This window comes from Pelobates fuscus, chromosome 2 (genome assembly GCF_036172605.1).
Source record: "Pelobates fuscus isolate aPelFus1 chromosome 2, aPelFus1.pri, whole genome shotgun sequence".
Taxonomy (NCBI): Eukaryota; Metazoa; Chordata; class Amphibia; order Anura; family Pelobatidae; genus Pelobates; species Pelobates fuscus.
The window spans coordinates 39,115,491-39,140,318 of record NC_086318.1 but is presented as its reverse complement, the minus strand read 5'-3'; the positions used below and the strand labels follow the sequence as shown (position 1 = coordinate 39,140,318).

Genomic DNA, 24,828 nt, shown 5'->3' with positions numbered 1-24,828 from the left:
GTTTTGGTCCATGTGTGTTGCCGGAAAGAACTTTGACACAGTGACGTTTCCCCTACACTGCATGAATCTGAGCACTATATGGAAAACTTCGGTGCTCAGATCAGGGCTTTTTAAGGATGTCATTTTTGTGGGCATATTATATATTTTTATGATGATTTGGGGCATTTTTATGTTTTATGCTTAGTCATTCTGACTCAGAAATTTATGGGCATGTTGTGGGAATGTTCTGGGCATGTTGTACTCTATCCTTGCTGTGTATATAAGTGGGCCGTCTGGCCATAATAAAGTCAGTCTTCTTGTACCGTTCATCAAGTCTAGGCTGATGTTTGGGTATACCAGACCATAATCACTGCTTCACTTGGGATTTGGGAGAACTACAGTCGATATACTCAGTCGGAGTATAGGGGATCTGTTACATTATATAAATGTTATAGGGAGTTGAAAAGTTAATGATGGACAAAATCTTAATTTTCCTTGGCAAAATTATTTTATATATCAACTTCATATTTCACTTTCTGTAAAAACAAAAAAATATCTTGCATTTTCACAACTTTCTACAAACTAGCCCCCAAAACACACTTATTAAAACTCCTGAGACTGGCAATATATATATATATATATATATATATATTTGTCCCATTAATACATTAGATTTTTTTTGTTAAGATATTACACTTTTAAGAGCAGGATATATCATGTAAAAAGACTAATTGTTATGGCACAGTAAATGACCCATATTGGTTAACTCTGCAACACAGATATTCTATTATTATAATCTTGATACTTCTAGATCTAATATTTAGTGGCATGTTGGTTACATGTCCTGGAGGTAATCCATCTTTAAAAATATTGAGGACAGATGAAAGTTAGTTGTTTTTTCCAATAAATATGTTACATACATTTCAGATCTCTGTCCAAGATACTGCACTAGAACACTCAGACTCTGGTGGAGGATCCAAGAGTGAGGAATGAGCAAAATACCACAGAGAGAAAATCAATGATATATGTGTATATATCATTGATTTTCTCACCCCTGCAGACACCTAGATCTTAAATTGCTATGATCCAGCAGACCTCTGTTGATCACTGTTAGTGATGTTCAGTAGGTGTGGGAAATCTTCCCCACAGGTGGGATTGTCCAGGGATAATGCAATATTGAAAGGAAATGTAAAACGCTGTTGTTAAAGTATTGGATGACCACCCACCATGTAGAAGCCAAATCTCGGTCCCGCAAAGATGTCAGTACTGTTCCATGTAGGAACTCTACAGTTTGCCTTAGAACACAATTCTCCTTGTAAGCCTTTGCCTTGCCTTTTTTCTCTCCTATCTCCTACTATTCTTCTTGCCTCCTCTTTTTGTCTTTCTTCTTCATCTTCTTCTCTTTTTTCCCCTTACTTCTATTTACAAAAAATATAACCACTCAATACGAGTGGTAACTCTTTGGATCCCTGTTGGGAAAGTGAAATTTGTGCATGTGTCACATCTAATTACTTCTCTAAAATTAGGATGTTTAATTTGTCTAAATTATTGCATTGCAGTGCTTATTGATATTGCATGGAAAACGTATCTATATGCATGTGAGAATTGTTCACCTTTTTTTCTTTTTTTTTTTTTAATTCTTTATTTTTGTTGTGCGGGGGGTTACAGACATATCAACTTACGCCACAACAGCGTATCACGGTTTGTACATAGAATAAACACTGGCGTGAGGATTCGCATATTTTTGTATATTTGGAAGTTCAACTAAACAGTTATTTCAATAGAGTGAGAAGCATAAAGAGGATAGTTTGTTGTAAGATCGTCAAGAATAAAGACAACATGTCAGTTTTCCGATAATGCAGAAGATAAGCTATTCGGGTGAACATACTGACTTTTTGTGAATTTAAAGAGTCACAGGCTTAGTTAAGTTGTGTCTGTCGTGTGTAAGTTAAAACAAAGAAAAATAACACAGACGAGGTATAACAAGTAGGTTCAGTGAATAATTATAAAGATTACTCAAACGGTGCTTTTCATGGGCAGAGTCTAGCAAACCAATCATGCTAAATGTTAAACAACAGATTATTTTTAGTAAGTGTAGTCAAGTTAGGTAACATGCATGCACCATGTAAGTCTGGCAGAGAAACGTGTCTATAATTAAACTAAATGACAGAAGCTAGGTTTAACTGTATTTCAAGCAGGAATATACTAAGCCAGCCAACAGTATAAGTCTAGGGTATATGTTAGAACTAATGGCAAAGCTAGTGTGGAAACACCTAGCAGGATAAATTTTCTGAGTTGCCCTGGCAGGCGTTCTAGATGCAATTACGCCTGTAAGCTGCCTGTGCACAGTTTAGCTGATAATAAAGGGAAGAGACAGTGAGAAGATGAGGCACATTGAATTACATAAAAGATTTCTGGCATGTAACGTAACCTATGATAACTGGGCTAGAACAGATTTCTTTAGCAAGTATTAGGTAGGGTAAAGTGAGATTAGGAACTGTTGGGGTCTCTCAGTACAACGGGAAGCCGCTCAGATATGCAAGCTGAATTATCCTGTCGCTTCCAGGGCTGTGTAGCTTGAGTTCTGTTTAGCCCACACCATCTCGGCAGAGGATAAGTGAGAGCCCCAAAGTCCCCAATAAGGCCCCAAACCTTGTAGCTTGGTCTGTAGCACCCTCTGTTTTCATCCTGTCCGGGGGTGGTACGCTCGTTTGGTGGGATGGTGGTGTCTGTGCTGACGCTGTGGAGCAATTGCCTCTTCGGTGCTTACTCCCCGGCTGGCTGTGGGTATGTTTTGTTGCTGGTGTTGTTGCTGTCGGTCCCGGGTGTTCTGCTGAGGCTTTGGGGTTGTCCAGTGTTTTCTTTTCTACTTTTGTGGGTGCGTGTGTGTGTACCTGGATTGGCGCGTACCGGCTCCCGCCCGTACACTTGCCGATGTTTACTCGGGCGGGCGTTTGGAATGCCCGCAGTGGGGTAGCATAGTGGCGTCTGCGGGTCGCCGAGCGGATCCACGAGGCTATCGCCCGGGCTGGTGAGAGGCTGTGGAAACCTCTGCTGCGCAGCAGCTTGTAGAAGGCTGAGCAGAGCCGGTCGAGGGCCTATAGTGAGGAAGTATGTGAGCGGTTGTTCCTGGCTCCGCACTGCAGTTTGTGATGAGCGGCCATCTTGGACACACTTCTGACCGATTCGCGCCTCTTCCAGGTATGTACGCCTGCTCTCTTGTTGCCGCTGATTGCCCGCTTGTCTTGCGGGGACCGGGATGACCCCCACCGGTCCAGAGGGGGGGGAAGGGGGTTAGATTGGTTGTGGTAGCTGGGGATTCCGGCGTCAGAGAGAGCGGCCGCCTCTCTCCGGCTTCAGCTCCCGCAGGCCTCAGATTTCTCCTCGGTCTATGTGCCCCGACAGGCTTTCAAAGGGTGTCCCCCGATTCCGCCGTGCACCCCCGACGTGAGTGGTAAACCTTGGGGTGTTGTTGGGCTGTATAGCCGATGATATTTCCTTTTATTTCGCTCGCCCGCCAGGAGCTCTTTCCCCGCACGTCTGGTCGACTTGGCGGTCAGGCTCCGCCCCCACCTTTTTTTCTTTTATTATTCTTTTTGATTCTCTTCTTGACTTTCTGTATTTCTCCATAAAAATCAGATTAACAGCAAAACACTTTATTTTAATTTAATTTAATTATTCATTTACTTTGTATTCTAATTACTCACTGAAAGGGTGTTATCCAGTCAAAGCTAAAAAGAAATAGGAGAGGCCAAGAGATAGAGATCATCTTATGCCTAATAGTAAGCACACAATGTTAATCCAGTGTAAATAATAAGTACATTTTCCAGTATGAAGCTATATATGTGATTTTGGGATTAATAAGCGCTTTTTTAAGGATCCAGAAAAAAAAACACGGCTTTAGTAAATTAAAGTTTGCTTTTATCCTTCCAATATCGCACAATTTAAGAAGGTGATTAGATCCATTGCCTGTAATGCTTATCATATGATTTCAATTTATTTTCTTAAGCCTGGGTAATACTCCTAAAAAACGGAAATAATACAAAAAAAAAATAACACATTTTACACTATTAACTAAAATGGAAAAATAATAATTGAAAACAAATGTTAGGCTTTGTTTTGTGCTATCATTTACTAGTTAAGGCTAAGTCAACATTCATCATAACAATATGGCACAAAAGTGCATTTGTGGATGAGCAGCATGTCGAACTTTGAAGCAGATGGACTACAGAAGCAGAAAACTATGATTTTGAAAAATAAGAATTTGGGGTTAATCCAAACCCATTACTCTCAGCCAGTCACTGACATTAGAGTGGGATTGAAATTGATAAATAATAATGTGGAAGTGAAAATTCTACATTAACAATGTGGCTGAGGAAGGGACAATCTCTTAAATGCCTGGAAGAGTCCTACTTTAGGTCAAACTGTTCCGAAATATTTTTAAATAAAACTATGAGACTACATCAGTGCACAACAAGCAACTTTACCACTACAACCATACGTGCTACGGCAGTGTATACACCCTCTGTCTGTGATGTAATGTTTCCCATCCTTATTATCTGTTCAAAACATTGGCATAAAGTAGACCTTATTCGGCCATGCCTAATCACTGTCAACCTTGAATGGCACTTAGCACTCTTTGCAACAATAAATTGACACACAGAGCTTTGGTGTAGTCAAATCCTACTTAAACTACATAAATAGCTTTAGGTACATGTTTAATTAAAGGGACACTACAGGCACCCAGACCATTTTACCTTAATGAAGTGGTCTGGATGCATGGTCCAAGTTCCCTTAACCCTGCAACGTAAAATATTGAAGTTTTAGAATGTTTACTATGCGGTGTTAAGACTGCCTCTATTAGACAGCGACTAGACAATGCTTTCCTATGGGGAAGGGCTGATGCACACCTGGCACTCGCCTTGAGTTTCCCCTTCTGCTGACGTCGGAGAAGCCCAACCAAGTGGGGTTTTATTTATTTTTTATCCTGGCCAGGGTAACAGGGGAGGTAGGGCACAGGGATACTATAGTGTTAGGAATAAAGCATTTTTATTCCTAACATTGAACCGTTCTTTTAATGAATCATACCTTTGCAATTTTTGCAATTATTTTACTTGCACTCAAGTTAGCAGTTTTTTTTAGGAAAAGCCTTATATTTTCCTGCTATAAAAGGATTTCATTGTATTATTTTACAAATGAATATTTGAAAGGATTTTACTTTTCTTTTTAATTAATGACAAATTAGCTATATAACAAGAGTTACTCAGGATTTTGACTTATTGTCAGTGTTCCCTATGGAATCTGGAGAGGGTGACCTACTGAGCCAGGGGTCACATTGTAGCTCAGGACTTTTGTAACGTGAGAATTTTTACACGGCGGTCTTTGAAAAAGGACATTCATTTATCACATGGAATGAAGCATTATGAAGTTCTATACTTCTGACAGATGGCTTGTTGGAGTACATAAAAATAAATTATTCCCAGTAGGCTACTGTATCCTCCAAAGAGACCCAAAAAAGGAACAATAACCTTAACACAATAGAGAGGCACTGCAAAGAGTTCTTGATAAATACCAGGTTAAAATGAAAATGTTTTAACCCCTTAAGGACCAAACTTCTGGAATAAAAGGGAATCAGGACATGTCACACATGTCATGTGTCCTTGAGGGTTTAAAGTCCCCTTTTTATGTCTTTTGTGACCTCCAGATATCTAAAGTTGCTGTATTCTGTAGTATTCTGTACAATGTATACCTTGGAAGAGTAAATACATTGTTATTACTAGTTTAGATCTATAGAACACTACAAAACATCTAGTTTCAATTGATTTTATAACCTTATAAAATGATCGTCATTTCACTCTGCTAAGCAGTTTGGAAAAACTCCATCCTCAGTATTTTGTTTTATTATTATTGTTGTGCTCATTTCGTTTTAAAACATTGATCACAAGAGGAATTTGTGTATGCAAGGTATCCTTCATACAATATGCTTATGACATAATTAGAGGAGTAATATTATCATTAGTAGTAAGACTCAAAATATGTTAATAAAAATACTCAAAAAAGTAAACAATAAGTAAATGTTATAGTACAGAATAAAAGTTTTGGGTCACACACCTCACCCAGGATCACTATAAGACACGTAGAAAAAAAAACTGTGACGGCGCACTCAGACTCTGAGTACGCCGTCACTATTTTTTTCTGTATGAATTTTGGTCACTGTGGCAGCACCTTTCTTGCATAATGCATCTCTCGGGTGTGCCCCCAATCTCTTCTCTGTGCAAACAAGGTTAGCAAGTAGCATAAAGTATGTATGTGGTCATAAAATATTTAGTTAAAAGAGATTGATTGTGGGCAATTTACAATAATTTTCTAGAATAGAATTTAGACCATGGTTTCAGATGTTGGTGGACTTTCATTAATAAAAAGAATGCTTTTGGAAATGTTCTGAATGCTTGAAGATAGTCACCCTCTATTATGACCTTCAATAGATAGCTGTTGAACCAGATGCGACCTGTTCAAGATACCAAAAAAATAGGAAATTTGACTTTATTGCTCCATATCTAAAACCAAAGAGCACACTGGCAATAGTTTTGAAGGGATACAAGGCCAATTATGAATATAAAAATTGCATTTGAACCAGACATTGAAAGATTGTTCCAACTGACAAACAATAAACAGTTGGGCTCAGTAGGAATTCAGGGCAGAATTATTGATAATGACTGTTGTTAAATCTATGTGTTACATTGAACGTAATCCAACTTTAATTTATCGCTTTCCCATTCCAGAAATATTTTTTTTTAGTTTGGCATTTAATGTGAACTTTAGCTGGGAAACCACCTGTTCCCTATCTGATTAGCTTCCTGTATAATTTTAAAATAATTAAAACAAGTACAAATGTTAAATAAAGTAAACAAAAATTTATGCAAATGCAGAATGTCTTCTGTTAAGCTCTAGCCACAGATAAAAACAAATAATTCTTCTCTTGGCTGAGATATTTCAACATTTCCAAACAGTTAGTTATTCATCTAATAATTAGCCTGAATGGTTCAGATTATTGTACTAGACTCATCACAATAACAAAATCATACCTACTACCACTTTGATCTTAATAACAATAAGATGCAGAAGTCCTTTGTATTAGAAATTTAGAGCTCAGATTAATTTCTACTAACTTATTCATTTAGTACTCAGCATGGTGTTGCTTTTCAAAGGAAGAAACATGTATAGAACTGTGTGACAGATGTATATGTACTAATGGGGAGAGTAAACCCAATGGAATTGAAGTGCGTGTTGTTGTACATTCCTTTTTCATAAAACCACTTCTGAGGGTTTCTGCTATGTCCAAAATTACCTGCTGTTTGCCACCATGACGACGCAGACATACGCCAGATCCATCATCCCAAGACTACTCAACGCAGCCAAGGCGACCATCCCCATTTACTGGAAGCACTCAACCCACAAACAATCACATAACAACCCGCACAAGATAGAGACACGGCAACAAGAAATGACCGAATAAGATAGGACGACACACCACGAACAGCCCCCCAAACACCTAACACTAAAACATACGGAACAAGCCAATATAACGACCCAAAAACCTCAAAGCAGACACACACACTAACACACCCGTCCAACACAAAGACCGTATGAATAGACAACGTAATAGAAAAGGCTCAACCCGACAAGACACACACCACTGACACAATACTACTAGAAGAACAAGATACCACACTACCCACTAGACCCCAACAACCCCTCAAAAATTGCAGCAGTAAGCAAGACAAGAAGCCAAGACAAGCAAGGTTACTGTGAATGCGGGTAGGAAAGCCACCAAACAGAGGATACCAACCCAGACACCCAACTCGCCACATATACCTACACCACACTCCCACATAAATGTCAACTGCACACAGTCTTAAGTAATACCTAAACGCAACCAACACCTCACGATCCCAACAGACGCAACAAGAAGCCGAAAAACTTCTTATATACACAAACCACACTAGGACCTACTAGACGCAACAAGCTCACAACGAGGTTCAAAAATATACCCGAATGTCTACCACAACCTCCGCATAAAATAAACACATATGTCCAGATGTATACGCACCGTAATATAAGAATGATGTTTGTAATGCACACGATATGTCAAACTCGCCTCTGCGCAGGCGAAATACTGCTTATATCAATGTACCGAGAACCATGCCTCTGCGTAGGTGACTACACGCTACACCAAAGAATGTTTGATGACCAAGATTCTGACATGACAACAATAAAAATATTTAAAACAAAAGTACCTGCTGTTTGAGCACAAAATAAAACATGAGGCACTTGGCCCTTCCACTGACTCCACCCTTGAAGGTTCAATTTTATACCTCTACTCAGAAAAGGTAAACAGCTTAACCCCTTAAGGACACATGACATGTCTGACACGTCATGATTCCATTTTATTCCAGAAGTTTGGTCCTTAAGGGGTTAAAGCTGTTTAAGGTACTAATCTGTAGTAAGAAATGACTTTCATAGAAAGGAAAACTCAAAGACATCTGCAATAAAAGGATCAATCCAGAATAATACATGGCAGTAAACATTTCTTCATAAAGATCCCAAACAGGTACTGAATATTTGGTGCTTTATGCTTCCTGGTATTGAGGTGGATGAGCTCATTCACTGCCATAACTTATAAATGGTGGTATTTTGTGTATTCCTCATTCTTGGGTCCTCTACTGGAGGCCTGTGAGTCTGAGGGCTCTGTGCATTATTAAAGATGTCCATATAACTTCACTCTGGACAAAGATCTCAGATGTCCCATCTGAAATCTGCTGAAGCCACTCTTCCAACTTGGTGGTTACAATCCAGTGTGCTCCTATAAAACCTGGACTACTATTGCCTTTTGTTTTGGTATTTTTCTTCCTTCTCATGTTCCTTTTTCTTAATATTATGGTCAAGTAATTGCCACATTCACCACCACATAATCCCAGCAACATGGTTGTGACTCTCAGCGAATGCTGTCCCTGCTAACACCCAGCTGCTATATATTGGATTGTATTAGATGCCTCTTTGCACAGTCTGCACATTGTGTCCTGTGTGGTGTGTTAGAGACCCACTTTTATCAATGTGGTGCCTAGTGCCTGTTCCTGTGCTTTTAGAATTAGTGCCACAGTGCTTTCTTTCAGTCCTGATTTTTTTCAACCATTGGTAGGATTTCATAATGTGAGTCACATCAAATGTCCTCCAGTAGTACACAGGATGGAGAGGTTTGACTTGCAGTGGAATATCCATATTTTCTGCATCCTATATCTTTTGTTGTCTTCCCTTACTAGTTAATCATTATTATTTGTACAGTGCCAACATGTTCCACAACACTTTAGAATCATAGAATGGTCCCCATGTAGTTGACATACAAAATGCCAACAGAGACAAGAGGTAAAGAAAGCCCTGTTCAAATGATCTTACAATCTATGAGGAAGGGGTATAGATACACAAGAAGAATAACAGCATGTCAGAGGGGAAGAGAGATTGATGAATAAGATGCCTGTGTTGAAATAAGGTAGTCAAAGTGGAATAAATGAACCGTGGAAGGAGGGTTTACATAAATAAAATAGAAGATTAAAATATCAACAGTGCCATAAAATAGCCTTAAAATTTTGATTTGCATCAAAACTTACCATGAAAAATGTCTATCATTTTGTATTGATGCCAAATGTAGGTCAAGCATCATAAAACGGTGTTAATAATGTCATTCTTATAAAAAAAAAAAAGATAAAAAATTTGAACAAGCTATAAAATTGCCTTAAAAATGTTGTTTGCTTTAAAAAAAGTGCCATTAATCTGTCAATCTATATTTTAGCCACACCAAATTTCGGTCGAGTATCATAAAAAACGTGTTATTAAAATTAATTGTGTCTAAAAAATTAGATAAAACCTACCCAGCATTTTAACTCACATTAAAAATTCCGTTTGCATCAAAATATTGCTATAATAACGTCACACATGGTTATTACTTTTAGCATCACTTAAATTGATCGTGTCACAGTAGAGAACTTCAATGTGAATCTCTGGTCAGAGATTACATGGGCTCCTCAGTACTCTCCTTTATACAGCTCGGCTGACATACTACTCTCCCTACACTAAGTGGCAACAAACTAAAGCATAATATAGTTCACTGAGAAGGGCCTTTTCATACTCTACTTTTACATGCTAATTGATACAGAACAGCCTTAACTAAAGGCATCATAGTACTTTCCTCCTATTGGAAAAAGTTGTCTATCGTTGTATGCATTATTCTGATATAATTAGGTTTTCAAAAAAATATAAACTTGCCTGTTTGAAAAAAATAAAATTCCGATTTTGATAACTTAACCTCTCCATCTTTATAAGCGTGGTAAGCTGTCAAGGAAGTGCGTAATGTACTTTTAAAAGTCATCTAGAAAGTTCAAAGTAGTTAAATCAAGTTTTGATTGGCTTACCTTATGCAAGCTGAAGTACCCCAACTGAATCCATTATTATTATGACAGCTCGGTTGATTAAATTCATATATTTGTCTAAATCACAAGCTATTTCCCAAAACGTACAGTACAAATTTTGAGGTATTTATTTAACAATAACTAACAGATGATCTGTCATTCCACCAGCTGCAAGTTCTTTAGGTCTTAACACAAGCCTTCAGGGAAATGTATTTTTCCCATGGAGTTAAAATAATCTTAATTAAAAGGTGAAGATAGAATAAGCCAAACATGTCAGCCAAGAGGTACAGTATCTTTGATTTTAAGCCAGAGGTCTGAAGAAAGAAAAGGGACATTTTTTTTTCCTTTGCCCAAACTAGAGATCTTTTTTAAAGGAGATGGATAATCTATATTCTGGCTATTTGAGTTGTAACAAATTTCACATTTATTTGACTTAATTCTTTCACTACTTGTCAGAGAACATTCTTTTTGTTTAGTGTTAGCAAAATAATCCTTTTTTTTTTTTCTTATTCCATCTCTCCAGTGTGCTGTAGAGGCACTTGTGGTGAACACACATTACTGCTTACTGTTATGATGTTTGCTGTCAAACCCATTTATTTATGCAACTGCCGTGGAAAGGCCTGAGGCCTTCAAGCAACCATGAAAGATTTCAGAGTCATGGTGTGGGGTCATGAAAGGAAAAAAAAAACAAAAAAAACTTCACTGGTTATGAGAAAGGAACTGACACAGGAAATGGTCACATATGGTACAGATTTATTACGTCCGGGACTACCCCTTCAAATCTCATTATATACACAGCTCAGAGCTGTGCATGGCACAACCACATACATCTCTTGTTGTGGCGTCCAATGAAATTAACGTACAGCTTAAAACAGATGGTAGGGAGGTGATAGCTTCATCACTTTATGGCATGGACCAGAAATTGCATTTGTATAGTAGGAGCTTAGAAACTGACAGGTTTAAAGCAAACCGTGATCATCTCAATGTTTTTATGCGTCACAGAGAGACGGAGACGGATCCCATTGTATTAACAAGAGTTTTATATGTTGTTGAATATGGTGGCGTTATAACATTTATATACAAATAAAGTTGTATCTTGCTTTTTTTCTTTTGCTTTTTTTTAGAATTTTAATTTAATTAGAAATTTTTGTGAAGAGAGAGGACACAACATTTTATACACATTTCAATAAGCCAGCAATGATAGATTTGCAAAGGTTTAACTTTTTTTGCATGTACCTGTAGTCATATGCCAGGCAAATTAGTATGAACCATTGAAAGTTCCCTTGTACATTAATGAACTCTAGAAATACGAAAGTGAGCTGACTGTACGTTGGGATCCTGCACTGAACAAAAGCTGCATTTAAAACAACCAGTGTATGAATAGCAGTAAAACCCACATCAAAGTATCTTACAAAATCTAAAAGTGACACATCTTCCTAATTTCAATGTGGTTTATTCTTTAAAATGCTGTGAAAAAATATTAGGTCGAACAGCGCAGGACTGATAATTAATGCAGGTATTATTAATATTGAGAGTACTATGCACTAGATCTGTGACTTTACTGCTTATTGCATTAAATGTATCCTCCAAAACCATTCTTTAATTTTCAACAGTTACTCCTTACTTGGTAACCAGTCCCTTCACTAATGCTTTTGGTGGCATTGCTACATGGGAGCTATAACAGTTGAAGGCCTGCTCTCATACATGGGTCAGTTAGCAGCAGCCACAGAAATATCAGGGTTTGATGCTACACTATTGTCACGGGAGGTAAACAGAACCAGTGTTCTATCTACAGTCCTGAAATCATCTTTCCTTTTAGTTACTTACAAGTCTCTACATAATGCTGCTCCAACCTACCTATCCTCCCTAATACACAAGTATGTCCCATTGAGGCCCCTAGGCTCTGCCAAAGACCTACGTATATCCTCTATCCGTACTTCCACCTCTAATGCTCGCCTCCAAGATTTCTCCAGGGCTGCACCTCCTCTGTGGAACTCCCTTCACCTCTCCGTAAGACTTTCACCCAGTCTCCACTCATTCAAAAAATCATGGAAAACTTGCTTTTTCAAGAAAGCATAACAATTAAACTGTTTTTATCCCCCATACCCCATGACTCCTCTCCTGCATCTGTCAAAATTACCTACTAAGCCCTCAGTGAATACTTTTCTAATAACCTACTTTGTACCCCTACTTTTACCCTTTGTGTCACTATACCCCACTCCCTCTCGCATGTAAGCTCATTGAGCTGGGCCCTCCAACCCTCTGTACCTGTACGTCCAGTTGTCTGGTTACAATTACATGTCTGTTAGTCCACCCATTGTACAGCGCTACGGAATCTGATGGCGCTATATAAAAAATAAATAATATTATAATGTTTATAATAATGTTTATCAGTATATAGCACAGTTTGATAATTAAACCAATCATGTCACTGCCCACACCCCCACAAAATTAGTCTTTCATAAAGATAAAACTGTTGACTGACTGTTTCCTGAGCTGTAGAACTCTTATGTGCAAGCTCTCTTAATATAGAGCCTTCCTATAGAGACTACGGTCCATATAATAAATTATGTTTTAGGTTGTGCAATCACTAGGTTTCTGTTAATTGTTCCTGATGGGTCATATGTGCTATATTTGAAAACATTTAGCAGAATGTTATATTAATTATTACATTTCGCAACTTTGCCATTACATTTCTACATTTGCAATTATACATGTGGTTTAATGCTTCAAAGCTACTGAGAGTTTATTTACAAAGATAATATATGTATAATTCACTAAATCCTTAACATTTTTCATTTTACACTATTTTAGAAAGGAATACAGATTGTGTTGATATTTGCTCAATTGCATTTCCCTAACATCGGTATATTAATCACCAACTTGAGTTTCTGAAGAAGCAAAAAAACAAGTATGGTCAATACATCCATATGCTTACTAACACTTTTGGCAAATCCCCAAGGGACCATTTTGCTAATTATTTAAGTACTTGCAATTGGAGTCTGGAAATTTCAGCACAAAAGTGTCCATTTCGCATATATTATTGCTCGTGGTTTTTGCTTATGACGTGATGTAGAGTAGATGCAGTTAGGTCATTGATTGACCTTCCATGGTAAATACATACATTAAGCTTGTTACGTAAATAAAGGACAATGTTTCCTGGATGTATTGGTTTCCAATATTAGCAGCGATTAGTAAAACTAAACTACGCACAGCCTTAGCTATGCATCTTGAGCATCTTCAGGCACATCAAACTTATCGTGGGTTAAAGAAACTTCAAGAATAATATTTTAGTTTATGCAAAGTTACCCATATGATTGATTACATATAATAAATATCTGTAGGTTTAAAGGAACCCTATCATCATTTTTTTTTTAAATCTTAAAATATTTATACCATCTCATTTTTTTTTAATTCACATATATTGAATTTTTTTTCTTTTTCTTTCTTTTTTTTTTTTTTTTTAAAATGACTTGTCTACTTTTCCAACTTACTCTTAATGAGAGACATCGTAATGTACCTTCTGTTAGATTGTCAGTTATCTGACCCCTGTGCTCACCATTTTGAAACAAATTTTTAAGATTGTGTGATTTTTCTGCCTCCAGAATCTTCGGGCAGATGATTTTGAAAAAAGCAATGGACATTTGTACAAAAAAGTGAACAACTGACATTTTAGATTAGAAATCTCACTATTTTGTTGACAAATAAAGTAAGAAAAAGTAACCAGGAAAGGGAAAAATAGGAGCAGTCAAAAGTTCCTATTTATATAGTATATATGTATTAAATATAATATTTAAATATAGATTATGTTGAACTGTTCTTTCTCTTTTTTCCTCAATGTTTCACTTATTACTTGATCTGTAAATAAAAGAAACATTTAGTGGCTGTCTCCTAGCCATCAATCATCTGTTTATCCAAGAATAATCTCTTTTTTTTGGAACCGTGGATGTAACTTGAATTCACGAATCAAAATTAACATGCTTGTCCATTGCCCAAGTTGCCTCTTTCATTATTAGTCTACATAGCGTTTAAGAAATCAGGATTTAATATGATCACCCAAATAGCTCAAATTCAGATGAACTGCAGTTTATAAGGAGACAAATCTCCAAGTCTAGTTAATTTATGATCTAGTCTAGCCAAACTCGGCAGCGAATCATATCTACAATACTAATGTTCAGATAATTCAGCAATGGACTTCAGGAGAGGTCATTCCAATGTGAGGAACTGTAAATGACTTATCAAGATATGTATTTTAATTAATAAAATCAGAATAGGAGTGATAGAGAAGCATATTTCTGGATCTTAGTGTGGCAGAGAATGGGGCAAGAACCATGAAAGGTAGTTAATTCCATAGAGGCCCTGACATCAGGCCCTGACATCATAACCTGGAATGTGAGTCTTGTGGGAAAGGTAGATTAAAGGAACACTATAGGGTCAAGAACACATACATGTATTCCTGACCCTATAGTGCTAAAACCGCCATCTAGCCCTCCATAAATATAGTAAAAGTTTACTTGTATTCAAGTTGGCAGCTGCAGCCTCTGCCACTGATCTGCCTGCATGCCTAACATCATCAGAAGTGATTCTGTGAGCCAATCACAATGCTTTCCCATAGGATTGACTGAGACTGTCAAGGAGGCAGATTAGGGGCAGGGCCAGCACAAGTCAAACACAACCCTGGCCAATCAGCATATCCTCATAGAGATGAATTGAATCAATGCATCTCTATGAGGAACGTTCAGTTTCTTTATGCAGAGGGTGGAGACACTGAATGGCAGTACTGCACAGTGTGCAGCACTGCCCCCAGGAAGCACCTCTAGCGGCCATCTGAGGAGTGGCCAGTGGAGTTATCCCTAGGCTGTAATGTAAACACTGCATATCTCTGAAAATACGGTGTTTACAGCATAAAACCTGAAGAGAATGAATCTACTTCTCAAAACAAATACAATAAGCTGTAGTTGTTCTGGTGACTATAGGGTCCCTTTAACCTTGAATAAATTACATCATCGCTAACACCAACAAGTTATTCACTAAAGTGAGAATTCAATGTGAGTTTCAAATGTGAGGCTAACGTAGCTAAACTGGATTCATAGCTGATATAAAGGATGTTTCCAATTTGGCTATTTTTTAGCTTAAATTTAAAATTCACTTCAAATTTACTTTGAATTCTCACTTTATTGATAAGCCCTGTATGCAAAACACAGTACAGAAATTATTAGATGAGGTTCATATACCGATTATGTTTAATGTATTTGCTACACAACGAACAAGCCTCCACTGAGACTTCAATTAAGTGTTCATAAGCATTGTTTCAATCAAATAAGATAGAAGAGTTCTTCAGGAATCTACACAAACTAGGGCATTATGTACTGTAGGTTAACCCCTTTCCTGACAAAATTGTATATATACAATTTCAAGGTATCTTCCCTTACCCCAGAATGGTATAAGCATGATTTTGACAATTGCAAGCAAGTTAATTTACTACAAATTAATTTTGTTTGTAATTGGTGTCTTTCAGGCTTGTTGGTCTATACTGACGATAGGCCAAGCCAAACCTACAATTAGTGTGCCAACTGTCATTTGCAAGTGCCTTTTGGTAAGTTAGAATATTTCCCAAACCAGTCCAGAGCACCTTAAAATAGTGTGGGAGCTTGTGGTGTGCACCTTCCATAGATGGAGATCACAAGCTCACCCCACTGTAGACTGGGGAGCAGCATCATATCCCCACAATGCCACAAGGGATTTGTGACCGTTGCCCTCAAAGCAGAAGTAAGTAAAACATGCTTTATTTTCTTTCTAAGATTTCACCAGTGCTGTAAATTATGGCTGGAAAAACAACATAGCCCCACAAAGTCAACCCCACAAACACACAGTCAACACCTCAAACACACACGCAATCACACTGTTACACTTGCAAACACATTCACCCCTATAAACACTCCCACTGCCCCACAAACTGTCACCAACACACGTTCACTCATACACACAGTCACTCCATACGCACAAAGAGTTATGCACACAGTCACTATGTCACACAAAATAAAAAGCATTATTTTGTGTGTTTTTTATTTTTTTATTTTTCTTGTACATCAAAAAATGGCCATTTTGTTCGCAATAATTTCTAGAACGCAATAGAAACCTAATTTATTTTATTGTTTAGCAAATTGCTTTGAGGTAAAAGGGTTGAGTTATGGTTAATTGTACAGATTTTTTAAAAATTAATCTTGAAAAACTAACAAGCAAACAAACGGAAAAAAAACAACAACAAAAAATCATTAGATATTTGATGCCCACCTATGATGTCCAAGCTGGAGTATTTCTTTAAGCAATTTTCAGATGCTGAGTTTTTTTGAGCAACATGATAAACAAAAAAATGTCTAGGTAACCAGCACTATCCCGAGAATGCCACTGATGTGCAACATGTTGCAAAAACTCTCTTTTACATCAGAAGAACAATGCACCTCTTCATAGTAAAACATTAAAACATTAGAGGACAGGTTGAGATGAATGGAACTCATTGTGGTAATTTGTGCTAATTTAAAGCAGAGAGCTTTGCTGCTACTGTTCTTCCTCAAAGGAAAGAGCTTATGCTTTCTTAAATGTAATGGTCATTTAAAATTCATTGAGTCCTATACAGCGTAGCCAGTTATCTCATAAAAAGGCCTTGTGTAGCCATAAACATTGTGTGAGTGCAAGGTATGCATGGTGTGTATATATATATATATATCCAAGAAGAGAAAAGAGCACTCCAGAGGACGATATATATATAAATCTTAACTATGCTTAGCTTGGAACAGAGAAGGGATTAATAGGAGTGACATGACTTTCATTTTACAATATTGTTTTATTAGGTTAATTTGTGACATTATGTTACTTACATGGTTAATAGAGTCTTTCAGCGTTAGTATGTGACCGAGTCTTAAATGACATCTAAAGTCACCCAGGCCACTTCAGCTTAATGAAGTGTCCTGAGTGTAGTGGTTCTATCATTTTATTATTCAAGGTAAACATTGCCATTTTACAGAAACAGCATTGTTTACTTCGAAAGGTTAAACACCTACAGTGGCTGTTACACTCAGAGTCCCGGGAGGCGCTTCAGCTGGAAAGACCGGGTAAAAATGTTACGTGATATTGCAGCCCCCATAGGATAACATTGATTAAATGCTTTTCTTTTTTGGAAGCTTGGATGCACAATTGGCACTTGCCACTCATATGCATCAGTCTCCCAATGCTCCTCTTGCAGAGGAGGCAATGTCTTCTCCATTACATTGTGGGAGGAGAGGAAAGCAGCACAGAGGAATCCTCAGCACTGCATCACATCAGACCACCGGCAGAGCCAAAACCTCAGGACGGAATTAAAATCCCATTGGGCCAGGTGCTGACAATAATGATTGGCCTAAGTACAGAATCTTATCGACAGAAAACACAAAAACAGTTATACCTCCGAAGCGTTGTGTATCTGACACAGGTGGTGCTGGAGGGAAACTCACAGGATATATCTTTTAGAAAACACATACCCTATGCTAATGTCTAACTTTCATTTTTCAAGTAAATCCATACCCCCTAACAGCAGGGTCCGGTGAAGCAGGATTTCGGTGGGCTGGGTAAAAGGGTGGGCCACTGATGTGAAACATGTAACCAGAACCGCCTAAAGGGACAATGCCCAAAAAGAGGGCGTTTCTGCACGAAGAATTAGATGGTCAACCTGGCATGAATGCTTGTCAGGCTGCCTGCCAATCATGCAGGATAACCAACCAAGGGCATACTGAGCAGACAGCACCCTGAGCTTGGCATAAATGCATCTAATGATGCGCTAGCTCTACACTTTCTAAGGGCTGTCCCCTAGCACTCGCTGGTCCATTCTTCTCCTAACCTTCTTACTAGCAGGCAGAAGCTACTGGTATACAGTCTGGGACAGAGAAAAAGTGCATGTAGTGAGTGTAGAAGAATACTTTGTTTGAAATATTAATTCCATTCTAATCAAACGTTACACAAATACATCTGAACAGACAAATTGTTGTGAATAGTGCAACTGCAGCACATCAAAAACAAATCACGGAATACATAACTAGAAATATTATGAAACAAATAATGCTTATATCATACAGAATGCTATTGCATGTACTGGTAACAATTATAAAATGTGCTTTTTAATACCCATGCTGACGAAAAAACATATTGATCTAATAGGTTGCAGACCACTAAAATGAGAGAAACATTTAAAACTATTTTGCTAAACAGGCTTGTTGTAGACTATATTTCACAATATATAGAAATCCAACACATGAGCACTGGTACAACCAGGCATGCGTAGGGAATCTGTTGTTTTGTGTCTTCCTTTGTTTTTTTTGCTTGTAGTAAGTAATATAATGGAGGACAGACACAGTTTACTTCGCTTGACGTCAGCATTCAGTGATCCTGTTCTGTGAGCTTGTGTGGCCTACTATTGCGAATCTGAGCTTCTAGATATGGCCACTTATCTATAACAGCACTTACAGTTGAATGGAACAGCCCTATCGAGACAGGAGGAGTCAGTCTGTGTCACTGACCTCTTCAGTATGGACTTTTCCACTGCCAATGCATGAGTATCAAGATTCTATGGCTTGCTAATATTTACATACGCTTGTCGACAATTGGGGTAACACAAACATTTCCCTGTGTTCATTTTACAATGAAACTATTTATTTGTTTCAGTTTTGTGAAGTATAAACACATTACTTGAATGCATTTTTAGTAGGGATAGAGCGATAATTGGTTTGGCCGATATTCCGGATTTTGGCAAATATCGGTATCTGCCACTATTGATACCGATATTGCCGATTATTATTATTATTATTGGTATTTATATAGTGCCAGCTTATTCCGCAGCGCTTTACAATAAGAGGGAAATTTACTGATAATGTGAGAGGCGGCGGTGGCCCAGCGCAGGCAGGGCTGGCGTGTCCATAAGGCGTCTTAGGGCGCACCGGCTCTGGTGGCGCAAGAATTGAGTGACCCGCAGGAAGTAACTGCACAGCGCTCCCCCCAACAGTCACTTAGTGTAGCGTGGTTGAGCGGAGCAGAGCAGACCACTGTACAGGAGCTTCACAGGAAGTGCTAACTGAGAAATAAAATCTAAATATTCTTGAAAACTAAAAATTCTGACTGGCATGTATATTTTGTGCATTTACCACTTAATAAAAAAAATATTTGCTAAAAAAAATATTAAATAAACATGTTCAGTAAATACTAGCTTTGTGTAGAATTTTTTTTTTTTTTTTTCCAAACAGTAAATGTACAGAATATCGGTATCGGTGAGTTATCAGCTATCGGCCTAAAAAGTTCACATATTATTGATATCAGAATCAGCTCTAAAAAATCAATATCGATCGATCCCTAATTTTTAGAACTTGAAACTATGAAATTATACCCCATCCTGCATCCTGTAGCAAATCTAAGATGTAGCTATATATTCATCAGTTTAAAAATAAATATTCTCAGCATCCTCGGTGTAAACTATGGGAGCAACAGGATTGCCTGACAACTTCCCTGTTTGGTAGCAACATCTCACTGCAGAAACTGCAAATGCTAGACATTGCTACCGAAACATGAACTTCGAATATATGCATCTTTCGTTTCATTATTATTTGTTTTTACTTTTCTTTAAAACACGTTAGGCATATAATGCATCGAATTTGGTTCATGGCTAATGAGGAATATCTCTTTAATTCTAGTTTGAATTGTTTGTACAATAAAATTTGCTTGCTCTGTATCAGTCCTTTAATAGCTCTGTCCCTGTGAATCCATAGCAGAGGATCCCTATCGTTGGCCGTAAGATAGATTTTTCTGTTGCTTGTCACATGCTGCGTTAAGTTTGTCTTCACATTGATTATAAGATTCAGCTGGAACTAGGTTTCAGCTCTTCCCCCTTTTTCGCTCTGTGCTCTTACAAGCACCCCTGCTTAGAGCTTCATGAGGAAATAATCAGATTAGTCCTTTAGCTGAGAGTTCATATGGAGTTCTCTTTCTCAATGTGCTACTAACTGAATAAATGTGTTTTGTGGGAAATTGTAAATGACATTATGATAACTAGGACCAGTGTGGCTTTCATTTAAAAGTGATCATGATCACAGCTAGTCGTATATTGTGACAGACAGAAAAATATCCCACAAACTTGGTTTGTTGGTAAAAATACCAGAAACTTTTTAACCTTTTCAGCTGTACAGCATTTTTCCAATATTTGAAAGAATTCTAAAATAATGATAACAATCCAGTCAACTCTTTATGGCGGACAGAAACATCTCTGCAAATTAGCAAGTGATAATGTATTTTTTTTTTGTTTCTTTGGTTTTTTTTAGATCTAGAAGCGGGACCAGTCTAGAAAATGTTAATTTTGGGAGAGTAGGAGGCACAGAAAAGTTAAACCAACTCTATAACTTTCTAGTGCCTCTCTATGTTCATTTAATTACCCCTTTTTCACCCCTTACTTCTTTATATAACCCCCTTTTCCACTATACGGAAAGTAGAGAATTGTCAAGTGGACAACATTATGGAGCTTCAGTCAAACTCCACTTCCTTTTCAAGTTGGTGCTGGCCTTCAGGAATGCGCACATCCTGCCGGTATCTTGTCTCATGGGATCTCACCAAATGGTGGGGATAAGTGTGACTTAAATAACAAATTAAAGGGACTCTCCAGTGCCAGTAAAACTCCCACCCCGCATCCAATGTTGCAGAAAGGGTTAAAACCCCATTCAGTGACTTACCTGAGTCCAGCACCTGATGTCCCTCAGCACTGGGTCAGACTCTGCCTACTCTCCTCCCCCGCCGACGTCAGCCAGCGGGGGAGACCTAATGCGCATGCATTCAATGCTTTCCTATGGGGATTTTGGCGACGTTGGAGGTCCTCACATAGCATGAGGACGTCCAGCGTTGTTTAAAACACTTTTCGTGTTCTAAGCACACAGAAGTCCCTCTAGAGGAGGACTTAACCCTGCAAGGTAATTATTGCAGTTTATAAAAATAGCAATAATTACACAGGGTTAAGGGTGGTGGGAGTTGGCACCCAGACCACTCCAATGGGCAGAAGTGGTCTGGGTGCCTGGAGTGTCCCTTTCAGGATTGGTAAATGCAATAAAAAAATATAGATCCCCTTAAAAAGACAATCCAGTCCCCTAAAGCACTTTAGCTTGTTGAAATGCTTTATGCGTGAAGAGTGTACCTTCTTTTTTTCATTTTGCAAAAAGTGCAGATTTCAATAGAAAATGGCAGTTTTATAAATTTATATTGTTACACCTCCCTCGGCTGTCAATCAGACAACTGTATCTGTTACTTCCTGGTTTGTTGTTTGTTTCAGTGGAGCTAAACCCAAAGGGCAGGCAATAACCCAGTGCACCTGTCTTGCAAAGACTTCTCATTGAGTTTTATTGGAAAGTCTTGGACAGGTTGGGGAGAAAGGGGAGGGCTTGCAAAAGCAGTTGACAAGAGTTTTTGCAAGCTGTTTTTTACTATATCACCAATGAAAAATGCAATATTAAATGCATGCATATTTTCTTTGGGGGGGGGGGGGGGGGGGCATATCTACTAATTATTTATGTGGACAGTAGAGTTTCCCTTTTATATATACTAGAAAGTTCTAAAGAAAACTAGTACTCCCCTAGAGTTACTGCAAATAATTCTATTAAAATAGGCACATAGTGATTCCCAAAATGTTTGAACTACACCCCGATATTTTCAGAATATCCCTGTATAGTAATAGTGAAATTCACTATAATGTGCATTGCTGGGAATTTAAATTGAACTCAAAGCAAATTTCGTCTTGTAAGCTAAAATAGCTAAACTAAAAACACAGCAGACTTGGCAGTTTTGTTTTCCCAAAATGGGATATTTAGTCGGAATACCCTTTAAATTACCAGCAGTTTGCACCATGGTGCCCATTGAACGTTTTGCAATCATTGAATTTCATAGAGGTGTTTGACGGAATATAAAAAATACAAATCTGGTGTTATTTAATTCTTCAATTCTTGTCCAAATTTATATCAAAACATTGTTAATTATGTATACATTAGGCTCAAGAGAAAAATAATTTTAAAACATTGAAAGACATGTCAATAACTACATTTTATTTTATAGGTGTTTACAAGAAGAACAATCTGTGCAGCTACAAACCTGAAATAAAAGGACATGTCTGTCAACAGATTGACCATGCTGTTGTAGTCCTGGAAAACATTGGGGATAACTATGAACAATTAGCCCCAGTGATATCAGTAACAGAAAATTTTGTTGACGTGTTCTCCAATGGCAACATTCCCGAAGGTGGCTGCTGTACTAAGAACATGCATTCATCCTTTTATGCTGTATTACCAGCTAATAAAATCACAAAAGTATGTTTTAGTGGTCCAACGCCACAAAATATGAGACTTCAACTCAATGGAGGACAAAACACAACCAAACTCATATTAGCATTGTTTTATGATACCCCACAAACCGTCTCCATTTTATCCAAGGGGAGATTAACTTTTTCAGTTTCATATGATGCACAGCCTGATTTTTTCAATGAGAACCAAGGAAAATTTTTCTTCAATTTCAAGGAAAACTTACTTTATGTCCTTCTTCAGGGTGACGAGCCAGTGGTAATTTCAACCAATCCATCTCTCCATTTAGCCTTGTATGTGACAAATGGAACCAGCATGAAAATCGGTAAAGAATTCCCCAAAAATCTTGCAGAATTTTTGGGAATTGGTAATACTCAGGTCACTATCCTACAGACATTACAAGGGGACATGAAGACATTAAGGGCTATGACAGATAATCATGTTAAAAGAAAACTACAATGTCCACCCATCTCAGACTTTAAGGTCAATAAAAAAAAAATCAGAGTCAGACGGAACTCTGGAACAATTGTTAACATAGACAGTCTTTCAAAAAACAAGCAGAACAACTTGGAAGTAATCCTTATAGAAATAAGTAATCCCCCGATACTAAACACAAATGGTGGTTCATTTTTAACGTACGACAAACTTTACAGTATAGAAAACCGTATTATCAGTGGCCTGCAGACAGGAGAACTAGAGGGAAAATTACATATGCACATTGATTCTTTAATGATTATGGATCCGGTTCAATCCAAACATGGAAGCAGATCAAGGTAGGTTTATTCTTCTTTTCAGATATTTGTTAGTATTCTAATTGTTTGTTAAACTCCTTTGGTATTTAAGGCATAACATACATACCAACATATTCCAACATACCAACTTAAAGTGCCAAGCATAAATTAACCATGGCAGGGGTATACCCAGATACCCCTGCCCCACCAGGTTCTGAGCCACCGACAGGACTCGCAACCTACCAACCACCAATAACCACAGTTTTATGTCTCCATGATGATCATCCTAGGGAGCCTATTTCTTCTCCTTCAGCTCCCTATCCCACTGCTGTGAAAAAAACGGGATAACCCAAATCTGCAACCAAAATTCAGGGAGGGTGGGCGGGACAAACTTGGCAAGGTAGTAATTAAAAGTGAATGATTTAAAATGGCTGCCTATTTAAATAGCCAAGCCTACTTACCCATAACTCCATTCCTTCCTTGCTTCCTCCTATGCCTGCCTCCTAACCCCTGTCAAGGCCTTTTTTCGCTTAGCTACGCTTTTGCTACATGGGGCTACAATCTCATCTGCACCATTAACTATGACTAATGTTATGCCACTGTTTATGATATGATTTTGCATAGATATCTGAACCTTTTTGATTAATTGTCATTAACACCTTCAGTCTTGCTTCAAATCTGTGAAAGTGTAAAACAAACTCATGAAGTGATCAATTAGATTAGATAGACTGAATTGACTATACCGATGTCTAATTATAGATTATTAATTGATCACTTAGTGAGCTTGTTTTACACTTTCCCTTTGCTTTTGTCTATAAATGGTTGTTATTTCCGGTGTGATGTAGCTTGACAAAGACCCTTTCAAAACGTTGCTGTGTATCACTTATCCTAATAAATAAAATTGAATATACTTGGAGTGCCTGGATCCTTTTTCTACTACTGATATATACTCCCTAGGGCTGACGCTGGCCCTTGGTCCAGTTTAGCACCTGGACACGTGATTGGAGTATGGTTCGTTTTTTTTCTTTCTCTTTTTGATTTAAATCTGTGGCACAGGACTTGAGCTCTGTTGACATGTTTGTAGAATTTTTCAGTTTTACATGAATTTTAGCTAGAATGAAAATACATTTTCATTGTACTCCCTTTTCATCTGACCTTGATGAAGAGTTGGAAGTAAATGTGCAATTTTTTTGTTCCAATACGAATTTTGTCCAAATCCGTCCAAATTCAAAATTCTGAAGCACCCACATTTCCAAATTCTTTGCACCCCAAAATGAACTTAAATTTGGTTGGAAATAAATTATT

At 37.8% G+C, this 24,828-nt stretch overlaps 1 protein-coding gene across 1 annotated transcript in view; it reads left to right on the top strand.

Moving 5' to 3' along the window:
- The window catches only part of PKHD1 (PKHD1 ciliary IPT domain containing fibrocystin/polyductin), a 557,030-nt gene that overhangs the window by 453,253 nt on the left and 78,949 nt on the right, over positions 1-24,828 (top strand). The window contains exon 59 of the mRNA XM_063441645.1: positions 22,551-23,565. Within this exon, the coding sequence (XP_063297715.1) occupies positions 22,551-23,565 (1,015 nt within the window). The remainder of the gene's footprint in view (positions 1-22,550; positions 23,566-24,828) is intronic.